Source organism: Sardina pilchardus, chromosome 3 (genome assembly GCF_963854185.1).
Source record: "Sardina pilchardus chromosome 3, fSarPil1.1, whole genome shotgun sequence".
In the NCBI taxonomy this organism is placed as follows: domain Eukaryota; kingdom Metazoa; phylum Chordata; class Actinopteri; order Clupeiformes; family Clupeidae; genus Sardina; species Sardina pilchardus.
Window position 1 is genome coordinate 34813871 of NC_084996.1, and position 27914 is coordinate 34841784.

General features: G+C 44.3%; 1 protein-coding gene across 5 annotated transcripts; it reads left to right on the plus strand.

Moving 5' to 3' along the window:
* The first annotated feature begins 201 nt into the window (after window positions 1-201).
* Window positions 202-27794, plus strand: cdk12 (cyclin dependent kinase 12). 5 transcript variants are annotated; one of them, XM_062533024.1, is made up of 15 exons: window positions 202-390; window positions 2380-3667; window positions 11627-12292; window positions 14636-14821; window positions 19533-19672; window positions 19870-20040; window positions 20158-20347; window positions 20764-20820; window positions 21172-21273; window positions 21475-21552; window positions 21665-21781; window positions 21910-22041; window positions 22384-22601; window positions 23490-24047; window positions 26486-27794. In XM_062533024.1, exons 2-15 carry the CDS (start codon window positions 2457-2459, stop codon window positions 26884-26886), a joined length of 4227 nt encoding a protein of 1408 aa, XP_062389008.1. In that variant the 5' UTR covers window positions 202-390; window positions 2380-2456; the 3' UTR covers window positions 26887-27794. The 5 variants fall into 5 exon arrangements, with proteins under 5 accessions (XP_062389008.1, XP_062389005.1, XP_062389009.1 ...); XM_062533021.1 differs by having other exon boundaries at window positions 2417-3667; XM_062533025.1 differs by lacking the exon at window positions 202-390 and adding an exon at window positions 455-809 and having other exon boundaries at window positions 2417-3667.
* The last annotated feature ends 120 nt before the right edge of the window (window positions 27795-27914 follow it).

The window sequence follows — 27914 nt, forward strand, 5'->3', positions numbered from 1 at the left end:
TTTTTTTTTATCATCACACAAATATACATAGCCCACACAAAACTTTTTTTTTTTTTTTAAATAACAAAACCATTTTTTTTATTCACTGTAATTCTCCGTCATCAGATAATACGTAGGCTACATAACCAAATGCAGTATATGCCATGTCAAAACAAAACCATTTTAGTATGCATCTTATCCGTTTTGTGTGAGTTGCGCAGTAAGGTGCGCACGAAATTACTAGCCGTCGCCCTCGTTTGTACGACACTACTCTGCGACGAAAGGATGCTCAGGAAAATATGGATGTTGCCAGTACTTGCTAACTATTTTGTTGTACATAGCGTTCTTTCTTAAAACTGCCATCTGTCGTACATCGTTTCATCAGATCCTCACAGATGAAGACAAATGAAGGTGAAATCTACTGTTGTGATTCCATTTTTAGGCACTGTTGAATCTTTTTTTTACTTAGCCGACTAGTTAGATTAGCCGCGACACCACAGGCTCTCTAGCTAACTAACGTTAGCTAAGCTGGTGTAATGTTAACAACCTATCGTAACGTATCGTAGAAACGTTACCACGCTGGTCTTCAGTTTCTTGTGTGAAGCTGTATGTATGAATTGTGTAAAAGATATTGCGTGTTCTTCGATTGGCTACTAGTGGATTATTCCTGAACAGGGTTTTTTCCCCAGAATGGCGGAAGGTAACGTAATGAGCTAGCTACGTAGCAACAACAGCAGCAGCTAACATCTAGGTAACGTTAAAGTTGGCTAACGTGATCCAGCTTGGCTCTATGGGTCTCCACGCGCAATTGATCACGGGATGCAATGCAGGTCTGTGAAACTTACTTCACCATTTAAAATTCACTAGTTGTAATAATAAGAAATAAACATTAGACACACGTTATCCAATGATGTAGGATTTGCGCGGATCCTTAAGTGGGCAAAGACAGTCAAGGCGAAATAAGTAGGCCTAATAGTCATTTTTTGAGAAGGCTACTGATGAGAAATTGGTAAAATATCCAATCTGATCTGGCTGTGCAATTGAGCTTTTTAGTCGTTTTCTTACACATGGCAAATTCTTAAAGTATGTTTTGGCAGGGGAATGGTGTGGTCATGATATTTTCACAATAAAATTAATACAAATTTATACGTCGGTAGCGTTTTCTTTTACCTTGGTGGAATGCAACTGGATGAAATTGGTTTGTGTTAAAAAGTTTGTCACAGTGGCTAACATAAGAGTTGCACATAGTACATTCTTTCAGGCCCTCATCAGGTGAGCAGAAGCAACTGCGGCGATCCATGGGCGGGATTCGAGGTTCACATCGGATAGGCTGTCGCTGAGTTCCTGATGGAGTGACAGCTCTCATGGCAAAGACATTTAGAGACTAGATTACAGTGCACCGTTCTGAACTGGCGTTTTCCACTTTGAGCAACATGTTGGACCTGGCTGGATTCTGTACATCGAATAATCTTCTTAACCTCAGGAAGGGCCAGCGACGGTATCTTTTTGCCCACTGTTAAATGCCAGTGACGAGGCAGTTCAGCAACCTGAATTTCACTGCTGTTGAAGCCGGTGAACACAGGACAGACCCGCACTGTGCGTGCTCTGTGTGGCTTAGCTCTATGAGTGTAGCTCCTCCTACTGGAGGAGTTTCTAAGGAATCGGTTACTCAAGTTCCCATAATACTAGGCACAATGGCCGCTCTAGCTTGGTCGTAGAACGGGGGCTGTGGATGTTTTGAAATCCATTAACATCGCCCTTAAACTAGGCCGGGTTGCTGCCCAGAGCCACGAAAAATAAACTGGAACATATTCTGCACATGAATATATGATAATTTCTAACCAATATCAAAACTGCAAAGAGATAAACTGGCATATTAAAGCGAACATGTAAACAGTAGCTACCAACGGGGTCAAGTTTTTTTTTAGTTTGTGGGAAAATATTGCCCATTGATAACGGACTATACTTATTTCTGAAGTCAAGGGCAGTGAAATTGAGGATCTAAAATAACTTATTCATTGCCATGTGTCGGGCAAGGATAGCCAGCTTAATGGGCGACTTCAATCTTTTTCCTTTTTGTTTTGACGAAAAATGCTAGCTTGCTTGCTAGCGAGCTAGTTTGATAGCATTGGCTAGCTGGCTAAATTACACACACGGGGAGAGAACAGTAAAATAATCGTTTTGGGATTTTGTTTCATGCTCTTAAAACATTCTTTGCGGAGAGGCAGTGTTCACCGACTTTTTGATACGAACAATTTTTTCGTATCTCTAAAGAATTGCCGCTTGACCTGACTGGAATGAGCCGGGGATAAACCTTGAGGACAACGTGGGCAGACTTGATTCGATGTTTGTTTAGTGCTTTTGATTGTACAACTTTTACCGGATGTTTTTTTCTTTAAGGCATCTGTTCAGCGTTAATGTATTGTCTTCGATGCAGAGGTCCGAGCCTGGGAGAAGGACCGCTGCTGACGTGAGGCATGCCTGGATCAGACCGACAACATGGGACCAAGAGAAAGCCAGAATCCAGCAGCACTAGCGTCTCTGTGCAACCTCTGCAGCCTGCTACAAGCGCCAACAGCGGGCCTCATCAAACCTCAGGGTCGCGTCACAGCTCTGCTGCTAACATGACCAGTAAAGACGGGAAACCACAGTCCAAATCTCCGGGCTCGTCGTCTGGCTTGACTTCTAAGCACAAACGGCATAAATCATCGAAGCACGGCCGTGAGTCCTCCTCAGCGGCGTCAGGAGAGGCCACAGTTTTCACTGCACCGAGTCCTGGGCCGCCACCTGCAGTCGGCGCCATCAAGCCACTAGTGGAGTATGACGACATCAGCTCCGATTCCGACACCTTCTCAGATCCACCGGCCAGAGCGGCTGAGCGGAGAGATGATGAACGTTCAGAGTCGTCGGATTACTGCAGGGGTGATAACGGGGGCGGGGCAGACGGGGCTAGAGAGAGCCGGTCTCATAAACACCGGCATTCCCGAAAAAAATCCAAGGACCCGCATAGAGTGAGGGAATCGGTGGACGGGGGAGGGAACTCGAAAAAGAAGAGCAGCAAGGAGCGAGACAGGGAGAGAGAGGGGAAGAGCAAAGACAAGCTCTCCTCCTCCGTGGCAGGACTGAAGAGACAGGAGGCAGGTGTCTTGAAACGTAGCGGGGAGTCTCCGTCCTCTGCAGTCCAGCCAGGGCTTAACCTGGGGAGTAGCACCTCATCACGGAACAAAGAGGCCAGCCGGTCCAAAACCCGCAAAGACAAGCAGCACCGTGAGAGCCAGGGCCGCACCTCCTCTAAGGGGGAGCGCTCGGACAGGGGTCATCGCAAGTCCTCCAAGAGTCACAAGTCGAGCCCCAAAAGTAAGGCTTCGTCTCGGAGCAGCCCACGCCGCAGACAGCAGACTTCTGGCTCGACTTTATCTCCCAGCCCTCGAAGGGGGGACAGTCCTTTGGGAATGGGGGTCTATGGGGCAGAGGTTGAGGACATATACTCATCACGCCGTAGGGCCCAGAGCCCGAGCCCTTACCGGGAGTCAGTGAGACGGAGCAGACAGCGCTCAGACAGCCCCTATGGGTCCAGACACAGATCCTCCAGCTATGAGAGGGATACCAGCCCTTACTCATCGCGGAAACGGCTATCTGTCAGTCCCTATGGCAACCGGAGATCTTCAAGTGCAAGTCCCATGTCCAGGTGAGTGTATTGAATCACACGCACAGAACAAACGTTACAAACATAGGCCTACATTTGCACCCTTGAACTTCACCTCCAGCAGTGTTATTAATTGATTGGCCAAATAAATTTCCATACACATCTGAAATTCTGAATGTGACAATGTGCATAGGATTTTCAGCTGGTAATTTCTGTTTTTTTTTTTTTTTTACATCCAACCTTATATATACATACATGTCAATGATTGATTTAGGCCACAGCTGTGGTGAATAGGGCATGGTTTGTGGGCCTGCTTACTGTGCACAGGCATGTCGAGATGAGGCTTATAGTACCTTGGACTCATAGGCTAGCTTTTCAAATCTAATAGTCTCTTGCCTCAGAGTCAGCTTTAGCCTCAGTCCATAGAGCAAGGCCCAGTTCCTATAGATAGAATAGGTCTGTTATGCCTCTGTACACAGTCTCACTTCATGGCATGCAGTGTGAGATGTCAGTGAAGTGTCTGTGCTTTCAGGCCAAGCTGAAGCCAAAAATGGAACAAGGCCTTGTTAATATTTTCCGTTGACCTTGATATTGTGCAGAGGCAGCATTCACCATAAATGTGTTTATTGAGGTTATGCTCAACTAAAGGTAAATTATAGGCATAGTGGTAGTCATATGCTAACCCTGAGTGTTGTAAACAGTCTACAGTGGTGTGAACGAATGGTATCATTTACTTTCAAATATCTGACAGTTGTCTGCTCTGGTGTGGGTGTGTAGAACTTTTCACCAACACTGAAGGATGGTGGGTGGTGGTTGAACGCCTGATGTCGCTGTACTTCCTGATCTCTCTTGGTACTGTTTGCTCTTAGCCAAATCATCTTCACACTCCTAAAGTTCCCCTTTTATGAAGTAAATCCTTATGCTGTTGGGTCACTTACTTTTGGCTACTTTTATTTTGATTCTGTGTATTTAGCAGCAGTTGCTGAACCTCACAATTTTACCAGCTTTCTAGTGTTGTAGAGAACTTGTTCTTGAGTCTTCTTGACTGCGATCATTGACAGAATGTGGATTGATGCCATTTAAATGTACAAGATAGGGATGATGTATTGAAAAATAAGTCCAGGCCGGGAGGACAGGACATGTTGCATGAGCTTCATGCTGTAATGTATGTAAAGAATGAGATCAAACATGGTGAAAGGCAGTTTTCAGACCAAGGTTTTACTTTTAGGATCACTTTTGTGGGTGGTTCTCAAGACTGTAAGCAGATGTGACTTGTGGCCAAGAAGATGGTGGGCCATGGTACCATCTTCACACCGTGTGTGTATAGGCTGTAAACCTCAGGGGTGGCTGATGGTTTCAAAAGTAGCAGAGGAAGGTGTGTGGTGGAGGTGTATACGGGGATGGGAGGAGGGTTTGCTGGAGATAATTAAAGGCATGGGCCTTACAGAGAGGGAGGGTGTTAAGACCACATTTATGGGCTTTGGCGCTGCTTAATGGGGGCCTTGGGGAGGAAGACCCTGTATGCAATAACAAGAGTATCGCAGCCATGACCGTGTTGTCAAGGCAGCAATTTCACTGGATCTAAACAAATAAATATAACCATAGTAGTGACCATAGTGGTGGCTTTATCTATTTAAATAATTTGACAACATTTACACTTAATAGACCTGAATGTAACTTCACAGTATGTAGTTAAGATCTTTAAATTCATAGACGTGTGCGCTAAACAAAACAACATTTTGTTTTTGAAGCAAAAACATCACCCTTGACAGTGGTGAGCATTTGATAAGACGTGAAATATCCACTGGGATTTTGATTCCTATTAGGCTTAGTTCACACTGGCAGTCGAAATCGGATGTCGTGCATATCCGATCAGAACCTGATCTTTCTGACTGACTGTTCTCATTACATATTGCAAGTGATCACATCCGATCTTGGCGTGCAATGCTTAGATCCGATATAAATTACACACACCTGGATTCATTAGGTAGAGTTGTACACAACCAAGTAGTCATGGATGAAAGTGGATTTATTTTGGATATTTTCCAACTTATTATGTGTAGCCGCGGCGCAAATACCTCATCACCCTTAACGTTACAGTTTTCCATGTTTCACCATAAAATGATGACTTGAGTCTTGCTGGTAGCCCTGGCACACGCGCTGAATCAATCAATCAATCACTTCCGTCACTCAGAATTACATTGCAATTGTTTGTCGCAGTGCAAATGACGAAAGGGGCACTTTGAAATCCTATTCAAGTGGTTCGACTGTTCAGATTGAGTCATATCCGATAGTAAGTGATATTGAAACCACCTCCGTATGGTGCGAATCAGCATTGGAAAAATCGCATTTCATGCGGTTTTGTGCCGTTCAGACTACCCAAAATTCATGCTAGATACAATCCAGATAAGCAAAAAATCGGATTTCGACTGCCAGGGTGAACTAAGCCTTATTACACCTGACAGGGAATCCATGTTATGTGACCTGCCTAGCAGGTGAAACATTTAAATTGCTATAGCCTACCTACATTTAAAAACAATTGATGAGGTAGAAACGATGCCACATGTGTGAATATAATGCTGTTGATGCCACTTCAAAAGTTTGTTTAGATTCACTTCTACACTCTTTTGTCAATTCTGGTAGAGGTCGCTTTCAGGATTGTTAATGATTTTGGTGGTCTTGCATTTTGAAAGCAATTTGTTACTTGTTGTAAGTGAGAGTTGAATGTAGATTTTATTACTTTCATTTCCCTTTGAAAGTCTAGGCAGGATGGTCATCCCACTACTCTATGACAGTTATTGTATATTGTCCATCCCTAAGGTAGATAATTTATTTCTAATCTTCCAATAACAATCTCGTATCCTTTCACTGTCCATTTAGAATTGGGATGAATTTGTGAAGGGTAAGATGGGCCAACTTCAGGATGGAGTTATAATAGGGTCATCATCCTCGATTTGATTTAATTTTCAATTTTAAAGTCACGATTTTTATTCGATTTTCGATCTATATTGCTATTAATGCATTCTTTATGTTTACTTTTTTTTGGCCTTTTCCCGTTCAGTTTCGGGGGGACTTTTATTTTGAAAGCCCTTTTTATTTTGAAACCTTTCTAACCATGAGGTTGTAAACAGAACAAACACTAAACATAGACAGGAACATAGTGAAATGAAACAACACCAGAATGATAATTTACTTGTTTGTGCACACTCCTAAGATACCCATGGTTTGTGTTCATGGAATATTTACTTATCAATGTCCATTTTAAGCCTTAAAGTAATTTTGGACTGTTACTAGATCATCTTTTCATTCGCTGAATTGAGTAGGATAAGTTATTGTTAGCCTAAAATTAGAGGTGTGTGTGTGTGTGTGTGTGTGTTGCTGGACTTGACATTAAGGATATGGCTACAGCGTCAATTCTGCCTTTGAGTTCGAAGTTCAAGATTGGTAATTTTGATCTGCGAAATCGTGACCCACTTAGAATTAGATGATAACCACAGTGCAACTTTGCTCTGCTGTATGGAAAAGGGGTTCAATTACCTTTCTTCAGCTTCTTAGGCCAAATTAGAAGTATCCTTACATCAGAGAGTGGCACAGTAGCTCGCTTCATGTGCACGAGCAGATCCAAGTCAAAATCTCCCCTGAATGTGATCATAAAAATCATTTGATGTAGCAAATGTGTGTAATGTGTAGAGTCGATGGCTCGGGGTCGAAATCAGGATCAGCCGATGGCCAATATGCTGCTGATGTTTTTTTTATTTGCACGATAAAATGTAACACTTCAGTTGACACTTTTTGTGTATCTTAACAAAACATTTATTGAACATTTATGATTTCTTTCAGTCTTTTCATTTTCTCGTGGTGAAGGACTTTTCGACAAATTACCTGAGTTTCCGTTCTCCCATTAGAATGGGCATTGTCAGCATCAACTCTAGGAAAGTGTAGTGAAGTCATGCCTTTTAACAGTGTATCTTTTCAGCCGTTGTTCCCATCAGCTCCGTGTCTGCAGCGTGTGTGTACACATTCGCGTGCGCACAGGTGACAACTGCTCCACCCCACACACACAGAGATTCTCTGATACCAAAAAACCCCCAGAATTGTTCATGTCAGACCTTATCAATATGGTCTATAGTAACTTATTCCCGTGGGTGACGTTATTGGTAAACTAATAGTGTAGAAGCGGGGGCGCACATCTGAATATTTTAAAAGTAGGTGCTGGACTCAAAAGAGCAACAGTAAAAAGGACAAAAAAAGTCCGCACACTAAGGCTCCAATAGATTATTTCTTTATTTCACCACATGTGACGTTTCGGGCCACACTGCCCTTCCTCAGACATGTCTGAGGAGTGTGGCCCGAAACGTCACATGTGGTGAAATAAAGAAATAATCTATTGGAGCCTTAGTGTGCAGACTTTTTTTGTCCTTTTTGTTATTGGTAAACTACCCATCCCTACCTCTAACCTATAGTTTGGTAAAGGCTCACTATCAATAGTAATTTGTTGAAAGGGGCAGCATGCGCCTCGCATGTTCTACAGCAACACTGGGCTGTGGTGTGTTGTGTTATAAGAGATGTTCAGTTTTCTTATGACCAGTTCAGATCAGATCTAGCCTGACTCTCGCCAGACCCTTGTATTTCCGCCATGCTCCACCAGAGGCGTTTCGCTGAGCTCCACACAAGGGTCTGGACTTGGGCAATGCAAACTCCTTCACGGGAGAAAAAAATAATGAACCAATCAAGATCGCCAGAGGGGATTTCATAGATGTGACGTAGCGCCGAAGTGACTGTCTGATTCAAACAACAATGGCGGCACGAAGCGAGGAGTCTTGTGCTGCCATTGATTCTGCTATTTCAAACGTTGTGTCGAATCTATCGAGTATTCATTCTTAAAAAGACGAACAGAGAATGCTTTTGAAGGCATTTATTGGTGGCCAGGATGTTTTCACTCCACTTCCAACCGGGTTTGGCAAGAGCTTGAAGTAGCCTAGCACGTCATTCAAGATAACGGACAAGTGGTTTATCAAATCACAAGCAGGGATTTTTTTACAAGGCCCCGCCTTCAGAAATACATCTCCTATCGCGAAGTCCCAGATCCCTGTGTGAAGCTCAGCGAACTACAAGGATCTGGCGAGAGTCAGGTTAGATCAGATAATCATTTATAAAGGATTTATTTTTTGAAGGGTGTATTATAGGCTGCAGTGGTCATGTAAGGGATAATGTATGGAACACTGGTCATTATTGGAAAAATAGTTCCAATGGGGTGGACCCCGACACGCCAGCGGAGGGGACTTATTTTACCGATAATGACTGGCACTCCAACCATGTCAAAACAAAAAAATAAACTCCACAAGATATGTCTCTACATTTATTTGTTACCGTTTTGTTGTGGGTTTTGCTGAGTTACAAATACGTTGCACATGCTGAACTTGAATCAAACATTCTTTTGAGCACAGCTGATCAACCGTATGCTTTCACTTTTGAATGAAGTTCCTTTGCAAATAGTGACCGAACTACTTGGGGAGTGATATGAAAGGCGTAAATCAGAGCCACAAAACCCGTTGCCATTGACAGCGGTAATTATGTTTGCAGCAGTAATTATATGAAAGATGTAAATCAGAGCCACAAAACCCGTTGCCATTGACGGCGGTAATTATGTTTGCAGCAGTAATTATGTGAATTTCTTTTACCGCACAATGTTGGGAAATCCTATTCTATCCTAAGTCAATGGAGTGTTCCACTAGCATTGTGAAGACCCATATAACAAGTATGACATAACTGTGACGTAGTTCCTGCCTCAGAAGTAGTGATATGAATCAAAGATTGTAGCGCTCCATGATATGAATAGCGGTGGTCATTCTAGTTCTAGCTGATGTCACAGGGGTCTTTGTGTTCCTTGTGTTAATGTTCCTTGGTGAGCTCTGTAGGAGAAGCTCAAGTCTTCATGACTTGTGCTGCTCCTGGTTGCTTATTCAGGCTGTTTAATGTAGCTTTGGTCTTGGAAGTCTAAAATGGGCAATTCTAAATTTCCAGATCTGGAAAAATATTAACACTTTTGTGAAAATCATGAGAAAAGTCTTCCTGCTTTGTTAAACGTATAGAAAGTTGCGTGGAAACTATCAAAGGTCAAAGTTTCAACAGAAAATTATCTTCAAAGTTCATCAAGCAATCTTAACGGGTCTAGGCCTGTGCATAGAATTCTGTTGCACTCTATTCGTTACAGAGTAGTTCCTTGAGATACAAAGTGTTGCAACAGGGATGGTTTGGTGCTTGCTGGTCAGTATGTTGACACATTTATTTGGGTATCTTGAATGAAAAAAAATCTGTTTGGGAAATGGATTGGATTTTTATTTTTTGCATTCTGCTGAGGAATCATTCAGGTGACATTATGACCTCAGGCTAGACTAAAATTTATTTTAGTGGGAGTTTGTCGCCCCATGAAATTGCCATGCGTTCTTTTATATTCACACAAGGTGTGTTTGCTCTTCATTGGACTGTGCACTGAACTGTGTGAGCTTTATGAGAGTTTAACAAGTCTGTGTTTAATCATTTGTCTGGTGGTCACAGCCCTTGAAGGGGTAGGAGGGAATCCTTGGAATAAATTCCATTTTCTCTGACAACAGTGGACAACGGTGGACATACATCTGTGTGTACAATCTCAACAGTGATGCACACGTTTAACAATCTTTATTCTTCATTTTCTTTTCATAAGCTTGAGAGGACTAAGACGTATTTTTTTTATGAGCATTGCCACTATCCTTGCCTCAAGCCCTGTAAGCAGTACACAAACCTGTTCTTTGGTTAATCAATGGATTGAAGTTCAAGCTAAGTGGCAAGGGGCTGAGACAGAAACTCCTGTGAACGAGACCAGGGCCTGAATTTCATTTTTCACAACGGGGGGAATTCCCCCCTCAGTGACTCAAATGGGGGGATTTATACAGTTTGGGGGGGGGGGGGGGGGGATTATACAGTTCGTGGGGAACGCTACTTGTAAGCTTAAACCGCTTAGGTCTTACCTTCGTGGACGTTATTAGCTGTATATCTATATAATAAGATATCTATATAATCTCATGTAGAATTTCTGTCAATTGGACTTTAGTTCGCTGGGCAGATAATGAAGCCTAATAGCCTGAATGCGGTCGCGCTGTCAGCTGTGCATGCCTGACAGCGGAAGAGTGTAGTTTTAACAGCCTATGGAGGAGGCTATAGCCTTGCTGCATTACCTGTAACGTGTTAGAGAGATGGAACTGTTCAGTGACATTGGGCGCTTTAAATGCACGTAATACTTTCCTTGATCATCATTGATCCGCGGATCAGTGCGGATTTTTTACGCAATTGCATTCACATAGCAGCTGTGGCGGAAACATGACTAGGTCGGCAGCAGGAAAAGTTACGGTAGTAGATATATGGACATATGCATTCAGACAGCACAACGAAAAAAAACCTACCGTAAAAAGTCATGAACATTGCGGAAATAGACCTCTGTCTGAAAGCGGATTCAGTAGCAGGGGAAACTTATGCCATTGCACTTCTGCGCTTTAGCCAGCGGTCCTTATATTTCTATGAACGCTATTATGGTATGTGCATCTCTTTTATGCAGAAGAATGTCCTGCCCTAATCCCAAAATAGCGATAGATTAATCCAGTTAATTGATTTTAGCCAGATTAAAATTGGATGGATACAATCGTCTGCTAAATGCTTGTTTTTATGGAGTGGAATGTATCTTCTAAATAATGTTTGGGTGGGCACCTCCATTTGTTTGACTAGTAGAACTCTTCAAGTCCATTGACCTCTTCCCCTTGTATTGCTACCCTTGGTTGTGGTCCTTGATGTGTTTTTGTGTGTAGTCATAGTTGAAGCTCCCCCCTCCTTGGGTTTGGGTTCTTTAGTGCTTGATTGTACTACCTGCAACATCTTTTTTTAATTTATTTGTTTGACCTTTATGAAATGACCTTGCCCCAAGCTATTATTGGCCACACTGAACTTGTCCTTTTTCTCTCCTCCCTCCAGACGATCTGCCCGCTCCCGGACGCGCTCACCTCCATACTCGTCCCGCCGCTCCTCTTCCCGCTCTCGCAGTAAGAAGCGCTCGTCGGCAGCGGCCAGTGGCACCCACAGTAGCCGGCCGACCAGCCGCTCCCCCTCCTCCTCGCGCCTGCCAATCGCCTCCAGCCTGGGGGCCGAGCTCAGCCGCCGAAAGAAGGAGCGACAGGCGGCCTCACTGGCCGCCTCCCGTGGCTCATCCCCCACCCGCCGGACTGCAACGCCCACAACACCCTCCTCCCGTCCCCGAGACCAGGAAATGGAGATGTCGGACCGGACGCCTAACCCAGTGGACAGGGCTACGTCCCAGCCCACGGAGCCGCTACCCCCGCCCCCTCCAGACGCTCCAGCTGATGTGGCTCTGGGGAAGGAGAATGCGGCTCCTCTCCCCCCTCTGCCCTCTCCTCCGCCGCCTCTTCCTCTCACCTCCCCTCCGCCGCTTCCTCTCACCTCACCCCCTCCTCTTCCGCCGTCCCCAGCCACTTCCTCCATCACCGCTCTGGCAAAGTCCCGCCCCAGATCACCAGCCAATCAGAGTCACACGCGCAGCCCCGCCCACAAGGCTCTGCCAATGAAAACCTCCACATTGCCACCACTCCCGCTGCCTCCAATGCTGGTAGAGATCAGGGACAGGTAAGCGTGTGGTTATGGTTATATGCTATATTATTATCAGGAAATGATTAATCGGTACATGAATGCTTAGAGTAGTACTTTAAAATAACCGCTTTAAATTAATTTTGATGCAACACTGACGTTGACTTGGTTCATTGACTTGTTATCCCACTATCGATAGATGCTAACTGTACGTCATCAGAATCTTGAGTTGAACCTGACCTCTCCAAACTGGTAGCCACACGTAGGCGTGTATCAGAATGTTGCAATGCGGTATCTACGTTTCTGCATCTATGTTTATTACCCCCTTAGGCAGGGAGTACACTGACCAGTGGCAAGTGGCAGGTTTCGTGTTATTATCTATGGTTCGGCTGCGGAATGGTTGGGGCGCTAGCGCAACGCTAGCGTTGAACAACAATTTGTTTCTGTGTGAGCAAAACGGCACTACTTAAGTGGGTGTATTACCTTACGTCACAAAATGAATATTATCTCTTATTAAACAATAAGAGCAGATAAACATAATGGTGTGTACAGTTACTGTATATAATCATAAATGATGCCAATGAATCACTCTTGGAAGTGGAATGAAGAATTTGATTAGTAAAACCTATACAAGTAGTTGGCGGTAGCTATGGCTAGATGCTAGCTAATGGCTAACAGTTAAGGGACTTCGCTTAAACTTAATATGCTGTTGGAAGTTCACTTCAATTTATGACATCCACTTTAACTGATGTCAGTAATGTTATTCAGCTAGTTGTAATGTCAAAGAATTGACACTTCTCCTTATAAAATGTTAGGCTACCTTAGCTGTGGACTAGCTAGCTCGCTAGCAGCCAGACAGTAACTGTAAGTTGCATGGTCTGATATATAAAGTTATTTTTAACACTAACAAATTACACTATTAAGTTTGGAATGATCACAAGCATGTCCGAATTATGACAAATGTTTCCTAAAGACCCTCAGCAAGTCCAGAAAGACACAATGGCCCAATTTATTGGTGAAATTCTCATTAACATTGGTGCAGCAAGGGCTTACTCTAGTTTGCATAAAGGGCAATCCCACCCCCCAGCAGTAATCGAAGGCGTAAATTGTTGAACTTTGGCGACTTGCTCCGCTTCAACCCTCTCTGGTTATGTCGTACACTGAAAAGGATTCTATTATGGAAATTTGAAAGTATAATTTCCTTTTGGTTTGCTTACCAACAGCCTTTGGTCACAATAAATGTAATGTAAATTGCATTGACTAAGTCGTTGCAGAGAGTGGAAATACATTTTTGTACCTCTTGCTCTTGTTTCTTGGCATGTGCTGAAGAGGATGTTCTTGACTAGTAACTGTAGGCCTGTTTTGTTCAAACATCTTCCTATTTAAATTAATAATTATTGTGGCAGCGGTGAATGGACACAGTGAGGATCCTGCTGGGTATTATGAGTCACCAGACCCACTGAAGCGAAGCCATTCACTAACTTCTGTTGCTAGGAGTGGGTGGCATCGGTGGCTGCCTGTGGTTTATGCAGGATCTGAGCAGGTGTTTGGTCTCCTCTGTTTACCTAGGTTTAACAATGACTAAGCTCTGATGCAGTAGGCAGTGAACGGTAAACAGTCTAAAACTGTTTGTTTTAGCAATCAGAAAGGTCCCTCAAGGATGACTCAGAACTGTCTGCGACAGGTTACTGTGTGCAGGGGAGCAGAAGTCGACCTATCTGATCCTGTATAATACTTCCTCCATAGTTTTTTGAGACACCACTGCTTATACCATTGAAAGAAAGAAGTGAAAATTGACTGGCAGGCATTACATGTTGTTCTCTCAAACACACACTGAAAGCACTCTTTAGTCCATGATTGCATTCTTCCGTTAATTTCCATGTGCAGTCTGAAGCATGGGGTGTTTTCGCACTGGAGAGACTTTTTGCAATTCCTTGAACCTTTTGAGAAACAAATAATTTTTTCATGCATTCCCATTGCATGGAAGTCGGGGGGCCTATTGTAGTTCTTCTGACTGCAGTTCCTATTACTATTTTAGTTTTTGCTTTGGGGTTTGGTCTTTTCCCTGCACATAGGAACCATGACCAATGTACTTACATGTCGATTGGTCATGCACAACTCTACCAAGCAGAAGCACCATTTTTAAACTAAGTGCAACTTTTATTCTGAAAGCACATCTATTCTCTGTGTATTTTCAAATGACATCAAAACGATAATTTCTTCACAGTCTGTTGCCATTCTGAGGTCATTTTTGAACGTTTTAAATATAGCACCTTTAACACATCACACCCAAGTTGTGTCATGTCATAGAGGTGCTATGTGTGAGCTTTTTAGTTGTTGAGACAGTCCTTAATGGCCGTCCCCGTGTCGTGTGTGCCGCAGCCCAAAGAAGAGCACCCCTCCTCAGCGTTCGTCGCGTCGGGAGAAGGAGCGGGAGACGCGGACGCGCTCCCTGCTCAGCGACCTGCCCCTGCCCCCTCCGCAGTCGGGCGGAGACTCCTCCCCGCCACCGTCGCCTCCGCAGCAAGTCCTCCCCCCTGTGCAGCCAACCTACAAGAAGAGACCAAAGTAAGTGGCCTGTCTTGTCTGTTAAATTGAGGTCTCGGACATCTGACCAAGACAGGGACCTAAAGTACACATTGTAAACCTTACTCTTAATTTGACATGTTCATTGGGGGAATAGCTAGCAGGGCTGCACATTTAACACAATTGCAGTATGAACAGTTAATTGAGCATGGTTAATCTTGTCACATTTATGATTTGTATATTCATATCATCCTTCTTGTGTGACAGACAGTGAAGTTCACCAATTAGGAGTGCTGTGCTTCTCATGCACTCAGCATGCTCACCTATCAGAAATTAAACCTAGATATCTGGAATATTGAATTGAATCTTGACAGTGACATTCAAAATCATCAGATGGCATTATGTCAGAAAAATCGCAATTAGATATTTTCTCAAAATATTGCGGCCTTAAAGTGTAATTCCGGCGAAAATTGACCCCAGGCTCTTTCTGCATGAAAACAAACCAGTAAGCCGTAGAGAAACTACAGAGCTTGCACCGGTATACGCTATAGCCCAAAATCGCAAACAATGTATTAGCTAGGGAGGGATGAGCCAAACGCTTTCCTTATAGCATTTTTTAAACCAGTAGCCTTGTTCAAAACAGCATCGAACCTCGTTCGTAGATTGTTCAGGGTCCCTACATTTAAAACGAAGCACCAACAACGTAGTTAGCGAAACCGGAGTTTATTACAGAAGACTTACCAACTGTCCCCTTATTAGCTCCTCTCGAAAGAAAGTCGAGATCTTGCGTGACATAATTGCCTTGTACGGACGTTTCTTGGAGAGGAGTTGGTAGGGGGACAGTTGGTAAGTCTGAACAGTCTTCTGTAATGAACTCTGGGTTTGCTACTATGTTGTGGGTGCTATGTTTTATGACTAGGGACCCTGAGAAAGCTACTGGCAATCGTTCGGATCGCAAGCAGTGTGTGTAATAAAGCAATTTGACCTAACACAAGAATTCCGCCGTCCCGTTCAACTGTTGCATGGCTTGCCGTTTGTGTTGGCCTTCATTTCACTGCTGGTTTTGCTACTTGGAAATTGAAACTGAAAGAAGCATTCCCAGACCAACTCTTTTTAGAATCGGTCTGGTGTTAGCCAGGCTAAGGAAAAGTGCCTCAGCATCATTATAGGCTTCATTCATTGCCTTTCACTATGATTGGTACTGTGTATCAGAGTTGCTTGTTGCTGTTCATCATAAATGCCTCTATTAATTGATAAGTGAGTTTGATGTCATTGAAAGGGAGTATAATCTACACCGTAGTTCGTAAACTTTTGTAACATCAGACTCACTTGCTGTTGGTGAATACTGCCTTTACTAGTTCAGTAGAGGCTGGTAAACGTCTTTCCCATGTCTAACTGCTACGGCATCCATTTCTTTAGTTTATCACCTCATCTTTGCATGCCCAATGTGTGCGTTTGCTTGTTTTTTAGTAGCAATAGGCATTAGGCATCAATGTGATTTTGATACACACAAGAGTATCCCATGGCTGCATCTATACCACACATCCATGAAGCACATTAATTAACCTCCACAAGGTCGTTTAATCGGGATGATTTTTGCCTTTTTTTAAATAATCGGCATCGGCCGATTGCCTGGGCATATTAAGCCGATCTGCAGACAGCCCATTGTCGCGCAACACGCTGCAGCAGCGCCGTGGTCAGACACACAAGCTTCTGCTCTTAGTAATGATGGGCAAGAACACTAAACTTTCAAAGGTGTGTTTAGACTTTACAGGAGTTGCTACTGACCATGCGTTTCATACATGCAACTGATTGTTTGTGTGTGAGCATAAGTAGTGTACTGTGACATCTATCTTAAAAGTCGTTATGTAAGGGATGATCAACGATGCGCCGTGCACTTATCGAAGTGTAAAGTCCCCTCCGCCTGTGGCGTCGGGTCCTTATTACCACTTCGAACGTGCATTATTTTCCTAGAAACGCACGGGGCAGAGTTGATTATCCCGCTTATACCACTGCTACTATCATTTTCGTTTATATTGCCGCTGTCTTAGATACAAGGTTGCTGTTTTTACCGTTACATTCACATTGCCGAATTAATATTCAAGTGTAATAAGCCCAAAAGAAGGGAACTACTTCATAGCCGTGCGGTATATCGAAAAATGATGCACGTTCCAAATAGCGCATCACCATAGGAAATTTGACCAAGCAGTGGTATAAATGTGTCCTACGTGTCCTACAAAGCCTCTGACGGTCTCACTAGTGTGCCTCAGCATAGCAGCGATGAGCAGGAAGCTGTGTAAGGAGTAAACAAAGTTATTCTTTTTTGCTATCACTTTAACTATATGGCTGTTTGGCTTATAACCATGTCTGTCAACAAGCATAAACACAGAGTTTTGAGCTCTGTACTATTACTATTAACCATCATGCAACCTAAGACAAACATTTGGCCAAATTCTATCGATGACCGGTGTTTGTTTGTTTATTATTTATTTGTTTATTTATTTAATGTATGAGATTACATTGATGTGACTCATTAGATGCATGTTTCTTTTCGCACCAACATTTTCACCACATAAATTGTATCTGTTGCCCTCTTAAACTGTAGATAGCGGCATGCAGGCTTGTTGTTGTGCACCTTATGTTTGAGTGTTTACACATCTGCCTCAACAGTTGCCGTCAGCGTAGTGATAGAACTTTTGTAGCTGTAGCTCTGAAAGCAGCCAGGATAGGCAACTCTCTCAGATGCATTGGGCCTACTTATTAGCTTGCCTCCACAATAGAACCACTTCAACTGGAAGTTTTAACACGCTTAAACTCAAACACTGCATTTAGAAGACAACTGTATGTTGCCACACAAATCTAGTTGATGGTGAATTTAACATATCATCCACAGTTAAAGCATGTTGACAACCCAAAGAATGTTTGGTCAGTCGACTGTTAAAATGTTCCTATTGTGGTTTAAAAGGAACATAGGCCAGAACAAATGGCACTTCTACTGCAACATACACGATATTGCCAAAAGTATTGGGTCACTTGCCTTGAATCGCATATGAATTTAAGTAAGAAAGTCATTTTTTTTATATAGCGCATTTAATGTGCACAGTGTTGGTTTAAGTGACATCCCATTCTTAATTCATAGGGTTAATATGCCATTGGTGCACTCTGTGCAGCTATGACAGCTTGAATTCGTCTAGGAAGGCTTTCCACAAGGTTAAGGAGTGTGTTTATAGGATTTTTTACCATTCTTCCAGAAGCGCATATGTGAGGTCACACACTGATGTTGGAGGAGGAGACTGGCTCTCAGTCTATGCTCTAATTCATTACAAAGGTGTTCTATTAGGTTGAGGTCCGTACTCTATGCAGACCAGTCAAATTCATCCACATCAACTCTGTCATCCATGTCTTTATGGACCTTGCTTTGTGCACTGGGGCACAGAAAGGGGCCATCACCAAACTGTTTCCACAAAGTTGGGAGCATGGAATTGTCCAAAATCTCTTGGTTAATGCTGAAGCATTCAGAGTTCCAAGGGGCCAAGCCCACCTCCGGGATGGCCTCTTCCTGTTTTTTTTCTTCAAATCTTCCAGATTTGGTTCTTGGCCATTTAGGCTACTTTATTAGGCTGGGTGAACCCTGCCTGACCTGCCGGCAAATTTGGATTTCGCTCGGCAGCTCAGGCTGGTAACTTGTTCATCTATCTCCTCTGTTCCCTGCCAGAAACTTTGGCTCCAATCACAAACTAGCTTATCCAAAAGATGCACCGAATCGTTGGTCTGATTGGTTTAAGGATTATAGCGCACAGAGTCATGATTTGAACAATGCCAATAGAGTTTGTCAGTCCCGCCCCTCCCCCAAGCAAGCACGCCTCTTGTGCAGTAGAAATAAAGCGCAGACTCCCCATATTAATGTTCAATCTTAAAAGTTTGAGCTTCGTATGGTGATAGCCAGACTACTTTGTTTGAGGTAGAAACTAATTCCTTGGGAAATTCCCAAGAGGCCTAGTATGAGTCCGGTGGGATGATTGCTATGAAGATCGGTCCTTACCGAAGTTGTTGCGAAAATTCTATGCTACAGTGGAAATGATCATTATTGTTATTGTAGTTGTGTACTGTTAGTGTTACTGTTAGACTGTTTGTTAGAGTACACTGAAATTATCTTAATTTGGATTGTTGTGTACTGTATCTTAATCTGTGTGATGGCAACTTTAGAGTTTATGAAAATCCTCCATTTTCAAGAGTAGTGAAAGGATTTGCCATGCATGCACCAATGGAATATCGCTATAGAAAAGCCTTTACCAGAAGCAAGATTTTGGAGGATTCACTCTTCTAGTCAAGTTGAATGTTCTGGCCATTATGGTGAGGCTGATTTTGACAGATTGCAATTGCCTCACACACACAAAGCAGAGTCAGGGTCAGAATCACAAACAGGATTTCCTGTCACCCCAGTTTTTCCTCCACTCAGCAAGATAGAAATGGCAAGTCTAAATTGTGCAACTTATGGTTTAGTATCTGCTATTTGATGGCAACTTTTCACGGTTCATTTTTCATGTTCATGTTTGTACTGTTGTCAGGGCCTGAATAGAAAAGGAAACCAACTCCAAACTGAATCGTTTAATATTTTCTTTTTCATTTCACAACTCAATTTTACATGGATACAAACGACCATAAAGATCCTGTCTGTCGTTAAATCCATGCTCAGGGATTGATTGTTTGGTTAATTAATTGATTGATTGATTGATTGATTTGGTCTGTGCAGGTTCTGCTGTCCACGGTATGGTGAGCGAATGCAAACCCAGAGTGACTGGGGCAAGCGCTGCGTGGACAAATTTGACATCATTGGCATCATTGGAGAAGGCACCTACGGCCAGGTGTACAAAGCCAAGGACAAGGACACAGGTGTGTGGGAGCGTGCAAGAGCACACTGCAGTGGTTTCTACTACCAGTGGTGGAGGATTATGTTTCCACCAACATAACAAGTGACTGACCTAAAGAGCAATGTTTGAGTCAATACATGTATGTCCAGGAATGTATTTGTGGGTGCACCCCTGTGTGCGCACTGGTGTTTGATTGTGGGTGTGCATGTGTCCACACAGGCGAGCTTGTGGCCCTGAAGAAGGTGCGTCTGGACAATGAGAAAGAGGGCTTCCCAATCACGGCCATCCGAGAGATCAAGATCCTCCGGCAGCTCAACCACCGCAGCGTGGTCAACATGAAGGAGATCGTCACCGACAAGCAGGACGCCCTGGATTTCAAAAAGGACAAAGGTCAGCCAGTGCTCCGCTTACATGCTGAGCCAGCCATGATGTGCCTGTGTCTCAGGAACTTAAAATAAAGATTTTACAAGGCAAAAAAGGGCAACATATTTGTGTGTGTGTGTTCAGGTGCCTTCTACTTGGTGTTTGAGTACATGGACCATGACCTGATGGGGCTGCTGGAGTCGGGCCTGGTGACCTTCTCCCACGAGCACATCCGCAGCTTCATGAGGCAGCTCATGGAGGGCCTGGACTACTGCCACAAAAAGAACTTCCTGCACAGGGACATCAAGTGCTCCAACATACTACTCAACAACAGGTACTGCCCTGGAATGGGTACATTTAAGTCAACATGCACTGTTGCAATGTAAACTCAACCTGCAGGCTGTAATTCTTAAATGGAACACACGGGGGTGCTGCTGATCCAACTTATAGGACGTGTGAAGCGTTGCGCTCTAATAATGCATTATTAAATCATGCAAGTGCCTTTTGTGATCTTGCAGTGAGAGGCAATCTGGCAAATGACACACACAAACAGCCTTCAGCAGAGCCATATTACTTTCTTTAAAGCTTCCTTTAAAGCTTAAATTCGTTGTTGGTTCAGTGCTGCCAGTTACTTGCATCTCTTGCTGCCAGAGATTTGACATTTCACCAAGTGCAAATACATGTCGTTGGAGAGTGGAGTTCTATTAAGTGTTACCCCTTGACACCATTGTTTCTGATGTCTTCCCTCAGTGGTCAGATCAAGTTGGCCGATTTTGGTTTGGCCCGGCTGTATAACTCTGAGGAGAGGTAAGTTCCCCCAGCTCTGAGACTGTACATTACCAAAGACTGTGGATTCTACTCTACCCATATCGACTGTCCTGTGTCATTTCAGTGATTAGTAACGTTTTGCCTTAATCTGGGGTAACCAATCCCACAGGTGACAACCCTGTGTAAATTAAACCAGAGGACGTGGTGCACCTCTTTATCAAAGAGCTTTATGGCTTCATTCTCTTGCCTAGACAAAGCTAGTCTGCTGCTCTTAAAAGGTTTACCATTTACTCTGAGCTAACTTAACTAGGTTTATCACTAAACCACCACTGATGCTTTATTGAGGCATGTAATTTGACCTCTCGCTCTCTCCTCACCAACCCCACCCAGTCGCCCCTACACAAATAAGGTGATCACACTGTGGTACCGGCCGCCTGAGCTGCTACTGGGGGAGGAGAGGTACTCGCCTGCCATCGACGTCTGGAGCTGCGGGTAAGTGCACATAGACACCCGCCCGCACAGCGCAGCAAACTGAATGAGCCAGGCTTCTGACATCCGGGTGTTTTGTACAAAAATGCCTTTCAGCTAATTTAGTCTGTTTATGGCTTTTTAACCCTGTCCAACTTTGTGTGCTGTGTATGAGGGCCTCCATCAGTGATTATGAGGAGTAACCACCATTGTTTTCATATTCAGGTGTATCCTTGGAGAGCTGTTCACGAAAAAGCCCATTTTCCAGGCCAATCAGGAACTGCTGCAGCTCGAGCTCATTAGGTATGCAACACACCATTGGTTGGAAATCTCACCAACGTGCTTCTTGATTGGTCTGTGGTTGATCCATTAGCATGTAGTGTAGCATCTGCTAACCTCTTGTGGTCTCTGGCAGTCGGCTGTGCGGTAGTCCCTGTCCTGCTGTCTGGCCTGACGTCATCAAGCTACCTTACTTCAACACCATGAAGCCCAAGAAGCAGTACCGACGACGGCTACGAGAGGAGTTTGCCTTGTAAGTACACACACACACACACACACACACACACACACACACACACACACACACACCTCATATTGTGACTTGCTCCTCGTTGTCTTTACTCATTCTCCCGTTCACTCCCTGCTTCTCCCTCCCTCTAGTTTACCGACCCATGCTCTAGACCTGCTGGACAGAATGTTAACCCTTGACCCCTCGCGACGTTGCACAGCGGAGCAGGCGCTCAACAGCCAGTTCCTGTGTGACGTGGAGCCTAGCAAGATGTCGCCTCCTGAGTAAGTCGACTGTTCATACAAACACACACACACAGAAACAAGCCTTTCTTCTAGAAATTTGATATCAGTTGTGTGGTGCATCTCTTCCCTTGGCGTCAGCTAAAACATAATGGTCCATCACTGTTACAAACTGTTACCCTAATGCCAAAACCTAATACAGTGTGGATCAACAGCTTGTGCTGTGCCAGCTTTCTTGTGACACCAGATGTTGCTGCTGTATTAAATACACTTCAAGTAAATAAAGGAGTGTCGGACGGCTGTGTTCAAGACAACTCGGTGCTCACAGCATGTTTAATGTGGTTCTGTCCTGTGTGTCTCCTCCTCCTCCTCCTCCTCCTCTAGTCTCCCTCACTGGCAGGACTGCCACGAGCTGTGGAGTAAGAAGCGGCGCAGGCAGCGCCAGAGTGGGCTGTCTGAGGATGTGCCTGTTCCCAAAGTGCCCCGCAAGGACCCCGTCGCACCCCCTAGCGGAGAGAACAGCCGGCCCCCACCCAGCCCCCCACCCCCTCCGCCGTCAGCACGCCCAGCCCCAGCAAACATCTCGGCCAATGAGCTGGCAGGTTAGACATGACATGGCCATGAACATGAGCCTATTGCTTTTGTTGTGATTGGTTGAGTTGAAATGTATTATCTTGATGTGCTAGGGTTGGGAATTACTACTTAACTACCATGTACTAATTCACATGAAATCGACCAGTGCCCACTTTTGCCACCTCATAAGACGTTTACAGACATAAGTGAAATGTTAACATAAACTTGCTTTGCTATCTAACATGCTTTTCTGTCTAAAAATACTTATTGCTGTTCTTGGTTGATCGGCATTTCTCTCACAGGCAAGTTTTGGGATTAAGTGTTAAACATAACGTGTGTGCGTATATTTGCCTGCTAATGATGGTGGATTGTGGTGGCATGACGTGGTAAATAATCATCTCGTTCTGGTTTTTACATTGATGCGTAGGCCATTTTTTAGGTGACGGGGACTGACGTTTAAAAAATAAATGGGAATTTGTTGTGTGTGTACACTGAGTGTGTTTGTGCAGAGAGAAGCATATGCAGACAAGTTGGCTTCTTTCACATGATCAGCTAATCGTTGCCTAGTTGACTTCTACAGGGGCCTGTCGGAGCTTCAGCTCTTTGAGGGTAGAGGAAATCGGTGTGCTTTAGCATTAGTGCTTTATGTTGCCATGACTTTACTGTGAACCCACATTTCAGTAACACCTGCTGAAAGTAAGCCAAAACACATCTGTTAATCAGTGTGTTTTTATGTGAAGCCAGTAACTGTATTGCAGAATACAACATTTTGTTGCACTAAACTTTGTAGCTTGGGTATGCTTTTGTCCCTCCCACCATGCAAGGGGTAGTAATTATTTCAAAGCTGGGTTGGAAATAGAAGCGTTGAGTGTGAGTTTGAACTCTGTCTCCATCCCTCTGTCTTTCTGACTGTTCAGGTTTGAATCAGACGGAGCTGGCGGTGCTGCTCAACTTGCTCCAGGGCCAGACGGACAGTCTCCCTCAGATGGCCCAGCTGCTCAACTCCTCCACCAACCCCTCCACCCCCACCCGTCCTCCCCCCAGCAGCACCTCCGCCATCGCCCCCTCGGCCGAGCCCCCTGCGCCCCCTCCACCCCAGCCCCCTCCCCCCGAGCCCGACCCCACCCAGCAGCTGGAGCTCCTGAGCCAGACGCTGTCCTCCATCCTGCAGCACTCGCAGTCGTCGTCCTCCTCCTCCCAGCCGCCCGCGCCGCCCGAGGAGCCGTCCGCACACCCGCACCGGCAGCCCCCCGAGCCACCGCCCCAGCCGGGCACCGAGCCGGCCGCCGGCACGCTCAGCCAGGAGGACCAGGCCAGCTTGTTCGCCCTGCTGCTGGGCCAGTTCATCAAGCAGCCGCCGGCAGGGGGCCCAGGCGCCGCGGAGCAGGGTGCCGACGAGAGCAACGGTATCCAGGCCGACGAGGTGACGACGCGCGGGCCCCGCGGAGGGCCCGTTGTTGGCGGCGATCGGAAGGGCAAGTCTTGAGTTCGGTCTCTAGTTAAGGGGCAGGAAGCCGGGACGAGGTTTGGTGGAAAAGGGAGGGGGGCACCTTTGAGATTGGGGGGAAAATGGCTAACGCATCTTGAGAGGTTGTGTGTAGGTGATGCACAGCGCTGCAGTTCTGTCCAGTGTTTCTGCCTCCTGTGATTGTACATTTTTGTGAGGTTTTATTTTTTCTTTTGCTACCTGAGAAAAATATGAAATTACAAAAAAAAATGTGAAACTATTAAAGTATGAAACCGAAGTTGAGAAATAAATGTATGCCATTGTCATTTGAAAAGGAAGAAATATATATCTAAACCTACAGTAGACATCACAGTCAGGAGTTAAGGCAGACAGGCTTGCATCACATTTAGGGCAACAGTCAGCTTCACACACACCCACCAGCTCACCCTCCCTCTGTAGTCCTATTTTAATTAACCTCCTTGCTGGACAAGCAGACAACCATGGAAGCTTAGAGCCACCACAAGATGGCTGACAAGGAGGTGGCTTCATTAGGGCCTGATCACATGACAATGGGCTGAGTCAGCAGATCTGCCACCGATGTAAATGCAGGCCACAGAGACCAGGTTATCCTGGCCTGTTATAACCAAACAGAAAACATGTTTCCCTTTCTTCTCACTCACAATTTCTCCCTGTACATTCTGTTCATCCATCACCTTGCATTCTCAAACACAAGCACCTCTTCATACTTGAGCACCATTGCTGTCAGTTTTGTTGCAGCACTACACTAGCAGAGCCTTCCCTTGGAGGACCAACAGGGAATGTCGGGGTGCAAGCGAACAAGGCTGAACTTCCTCAAACACCCCCCTTCCTCATGCTTATTTCTTCTTTTTCGTTTTTAAGTTTTCCCCTTTTCTGTCACACCCATCTCACAGTAGGTTTCTTTCTCATTGTAAAGCAGGTTTGTTGGATTGCCAGTCTATCCATAAAATATTGCTATAAAACAGTCTGTATGTCAGCCTTTATATGAAACACAAATCTAATAAATTATACATCAGAAATAAATGTTTTCAACCTTCGACTTCACCTGCACGAATTTCTTTGTGCTTTTTGTTATCTAGGTCACACATTCTTTTCGTTCCTTAACTGCACATTGTGGGGTTTTCTGTCTCTTGTATCTTTATGGTTATCTCCCTGTTTTTCGTTTCATCAGTCGTTTTTCCTTCACTTCAACAATCATACTAGCATAACAGCCCCTGTAGTTGAAGAACAGCGTCTGAAGATTCACATCTCATACCAACGCCTCCCGCAAGCCACTACCATTTAATCTATCCAGATAATAATTAAAATGTATTTATTGCCATTTTTGCCAAATATGGCTGTTAATCTTTCCTCAGCATGTCCAAAACAGTTTTGCCTTGTTTGGAAATTGTATGTACATAACATTCCAGCGTACCTCTCCTAACGTCTTAATTCCCAATTCGTGTCTCTTCTAATAATAGTTTGATAGACGAGGAAAAGCTGACAATGTTGGCGGCCTTTTAATGTAAAATGTGGATGTATAGCCCGCGTAGCTAGCATAGCCAACCCAAAACAACAAAAGCCGTCGTCTGAAAATTGAAGGTTTTACGCAAGACATGGTTTGTAGCATACGATATCTACTCCAGATTTACTGACTGATGACACAATGTCAAGTTTTGGTTAGAATTGAGTATTTATGTCCATACTTTGTTACATATTGTAACCTTAATATATCAACAACTTGCTTACATGCGTGAAGTACATGTAAATGTAACCAACTTATGCGACCGTGCATATTCGTGACAACTTTTGTAATATTTGCAATTTGATATGTGGTGCCGAGAAATATAAAGCCTATTTCAGACCACTGTCAGTCGTTTGATTAAATAGCGATAGAACCGTAGAGTAGCGTAGAGTCGGGTGTTTTGGTCCTGTATCCTCCTTAGAAGCTTTAAGTATTTAAAACAGCTGACTTAAGGGTTCAATTCAGCTCGACCTGGTGGTAGACTAAAATAGATTTGTCTAGTCATGATTACATGAAGTTGACAGTTGAAATGAGAGTTAAAATAGCCATAGAATGTTTAAATTTGTTTGGTGCATGAGAGGAGGCATTGAGTAGTGTATCTTCATCATTTTAAAGACATGGTTGAAAAATAATTAGGTACGTTTTTTAAAAAAAAAGAAATAACCCTAAAAAAACAGGATGGTAGTTTTGGCAAACAGAAATGCTGGCTCGTTCGACTTCTAAAATGTACGACCCTTTAGCGACCTCTGGTGGCATCCTTGAGTACCTCTTGTTGCGGTGGCCTGATCTTGTGTGTTCAAAGGCCAAGGTCACCCCCTAATTTTTGACAAACGTAAATTAGTGTGTGTACATCTGTGTCTGTGCCCCAATAAATATTTGATATTGCACTGTCTGACTATATAATCTTCTCTCCCCTTACACAGATGATGCACTGAGGAAAGTGAATGCTCCTGACCTGATGGACTCTGAGCGACGCCCCCCATCACCTCCCCATCCCCCCTCCCAGCATAGACTGACGGATAACATCAGTCCCACGATGGCCACGGCTTTGCTCCAGCTCATTTCCCAGCAGGACTCCCAGGGCAGGCCTCCTCCACAGGAGCCCCAGGCCAGCCAGGAGCCGTTCCCCCAGGGCACTGCCAACACGGTGCCTCAAAACTGGACCATACCCCCAGAGAATTCGCCCCTGACTAGATCAGTGCACCCCACCCAACCCCATTGCGACGCTAACTCCACTACCAATGTGACCGCTAACGCTACATCCAGCTCTGTGCAGTTCCCCAGGGACCAGGACTTCCGTTTCACCCAGATGGGTCCACCCTGAGCCGGAAGGCTGCTTAAAACACTGGGGCCTAGGACCACACAGAGATCAGCGATGATGGAGGGAAGCGGTTCTGAGTGTGTCAGAGCTTTTGCTGAGATGGGAGGTCATTGCTGAACATTTATTCCACATTCTGGACACCATCTTGTCTTTCCTTATGCCTGCAGTACCCTCTCCACTAAGACATAATGATCAGCAGTTGTTGTTTTTCCAAATCTGGTGAAAGACAAGAATTGAAACGAGTGAATGTTTCTGTATGAATGTGCTTTACGCACCATTTCAAAAAGATGCCACAACTTATTTGTGGCATCATGGCTCTATAAAGCGGGACTTAATTTTTTGGGTAGTTTAAGGCGAGTCAAACGTTGTGTGAGGGAATGGGGTAGTGGATGAAAATTTGTTTGCTTTTTAAAATTTCCCTTTGAAGTATGAACCTTTTTGCTCTCGTGCCTCCCGTGTTACTATGGTAACTCTTAAGTGGCATCTGTCTGGCATTCAATGCTTTCGTTAGTGTGTGTTCATGCACCGGCAGTGCTGTTTCAGAAATGCTCCGCTCAGTTGCATTGGAGTTCCTTTAAGTCACTGAGATTGTCCCTTTTTGTTTTTCTTTTCAGCTAACCCTATCCCTTTATCACAACTGGCACTCAATATATTGAAACTCAGATAATGGCTGGCTGAGAGAATGTCCAATAGATTACCAATCACTCCATTCTCTGTGCACGCTCAGTCATTCCGCCCAGTTTATCCAACAGATTGGCCCTCTATTCTTCCATTAAATCTGACTAAACCCAATTCTGCTTTCTCCAGCGAATTATGAAGAAAAACAGACTGAGTTAAATGTGGTTTCTATGATATTTTGTATTGTATTTTTTTTCTTTTCTGTTGATTAAAAGAAATCAATTGAAATCACATTGACCTAGATTGGACCTGATTCTTTTGTGATTTTTTGTGCCCCATATTAACCAGCAGGTGGCAGTGTATCACTGGCTAATGCAATGACTGTGAGGATTCTCTATCTATCTGGATAGCTA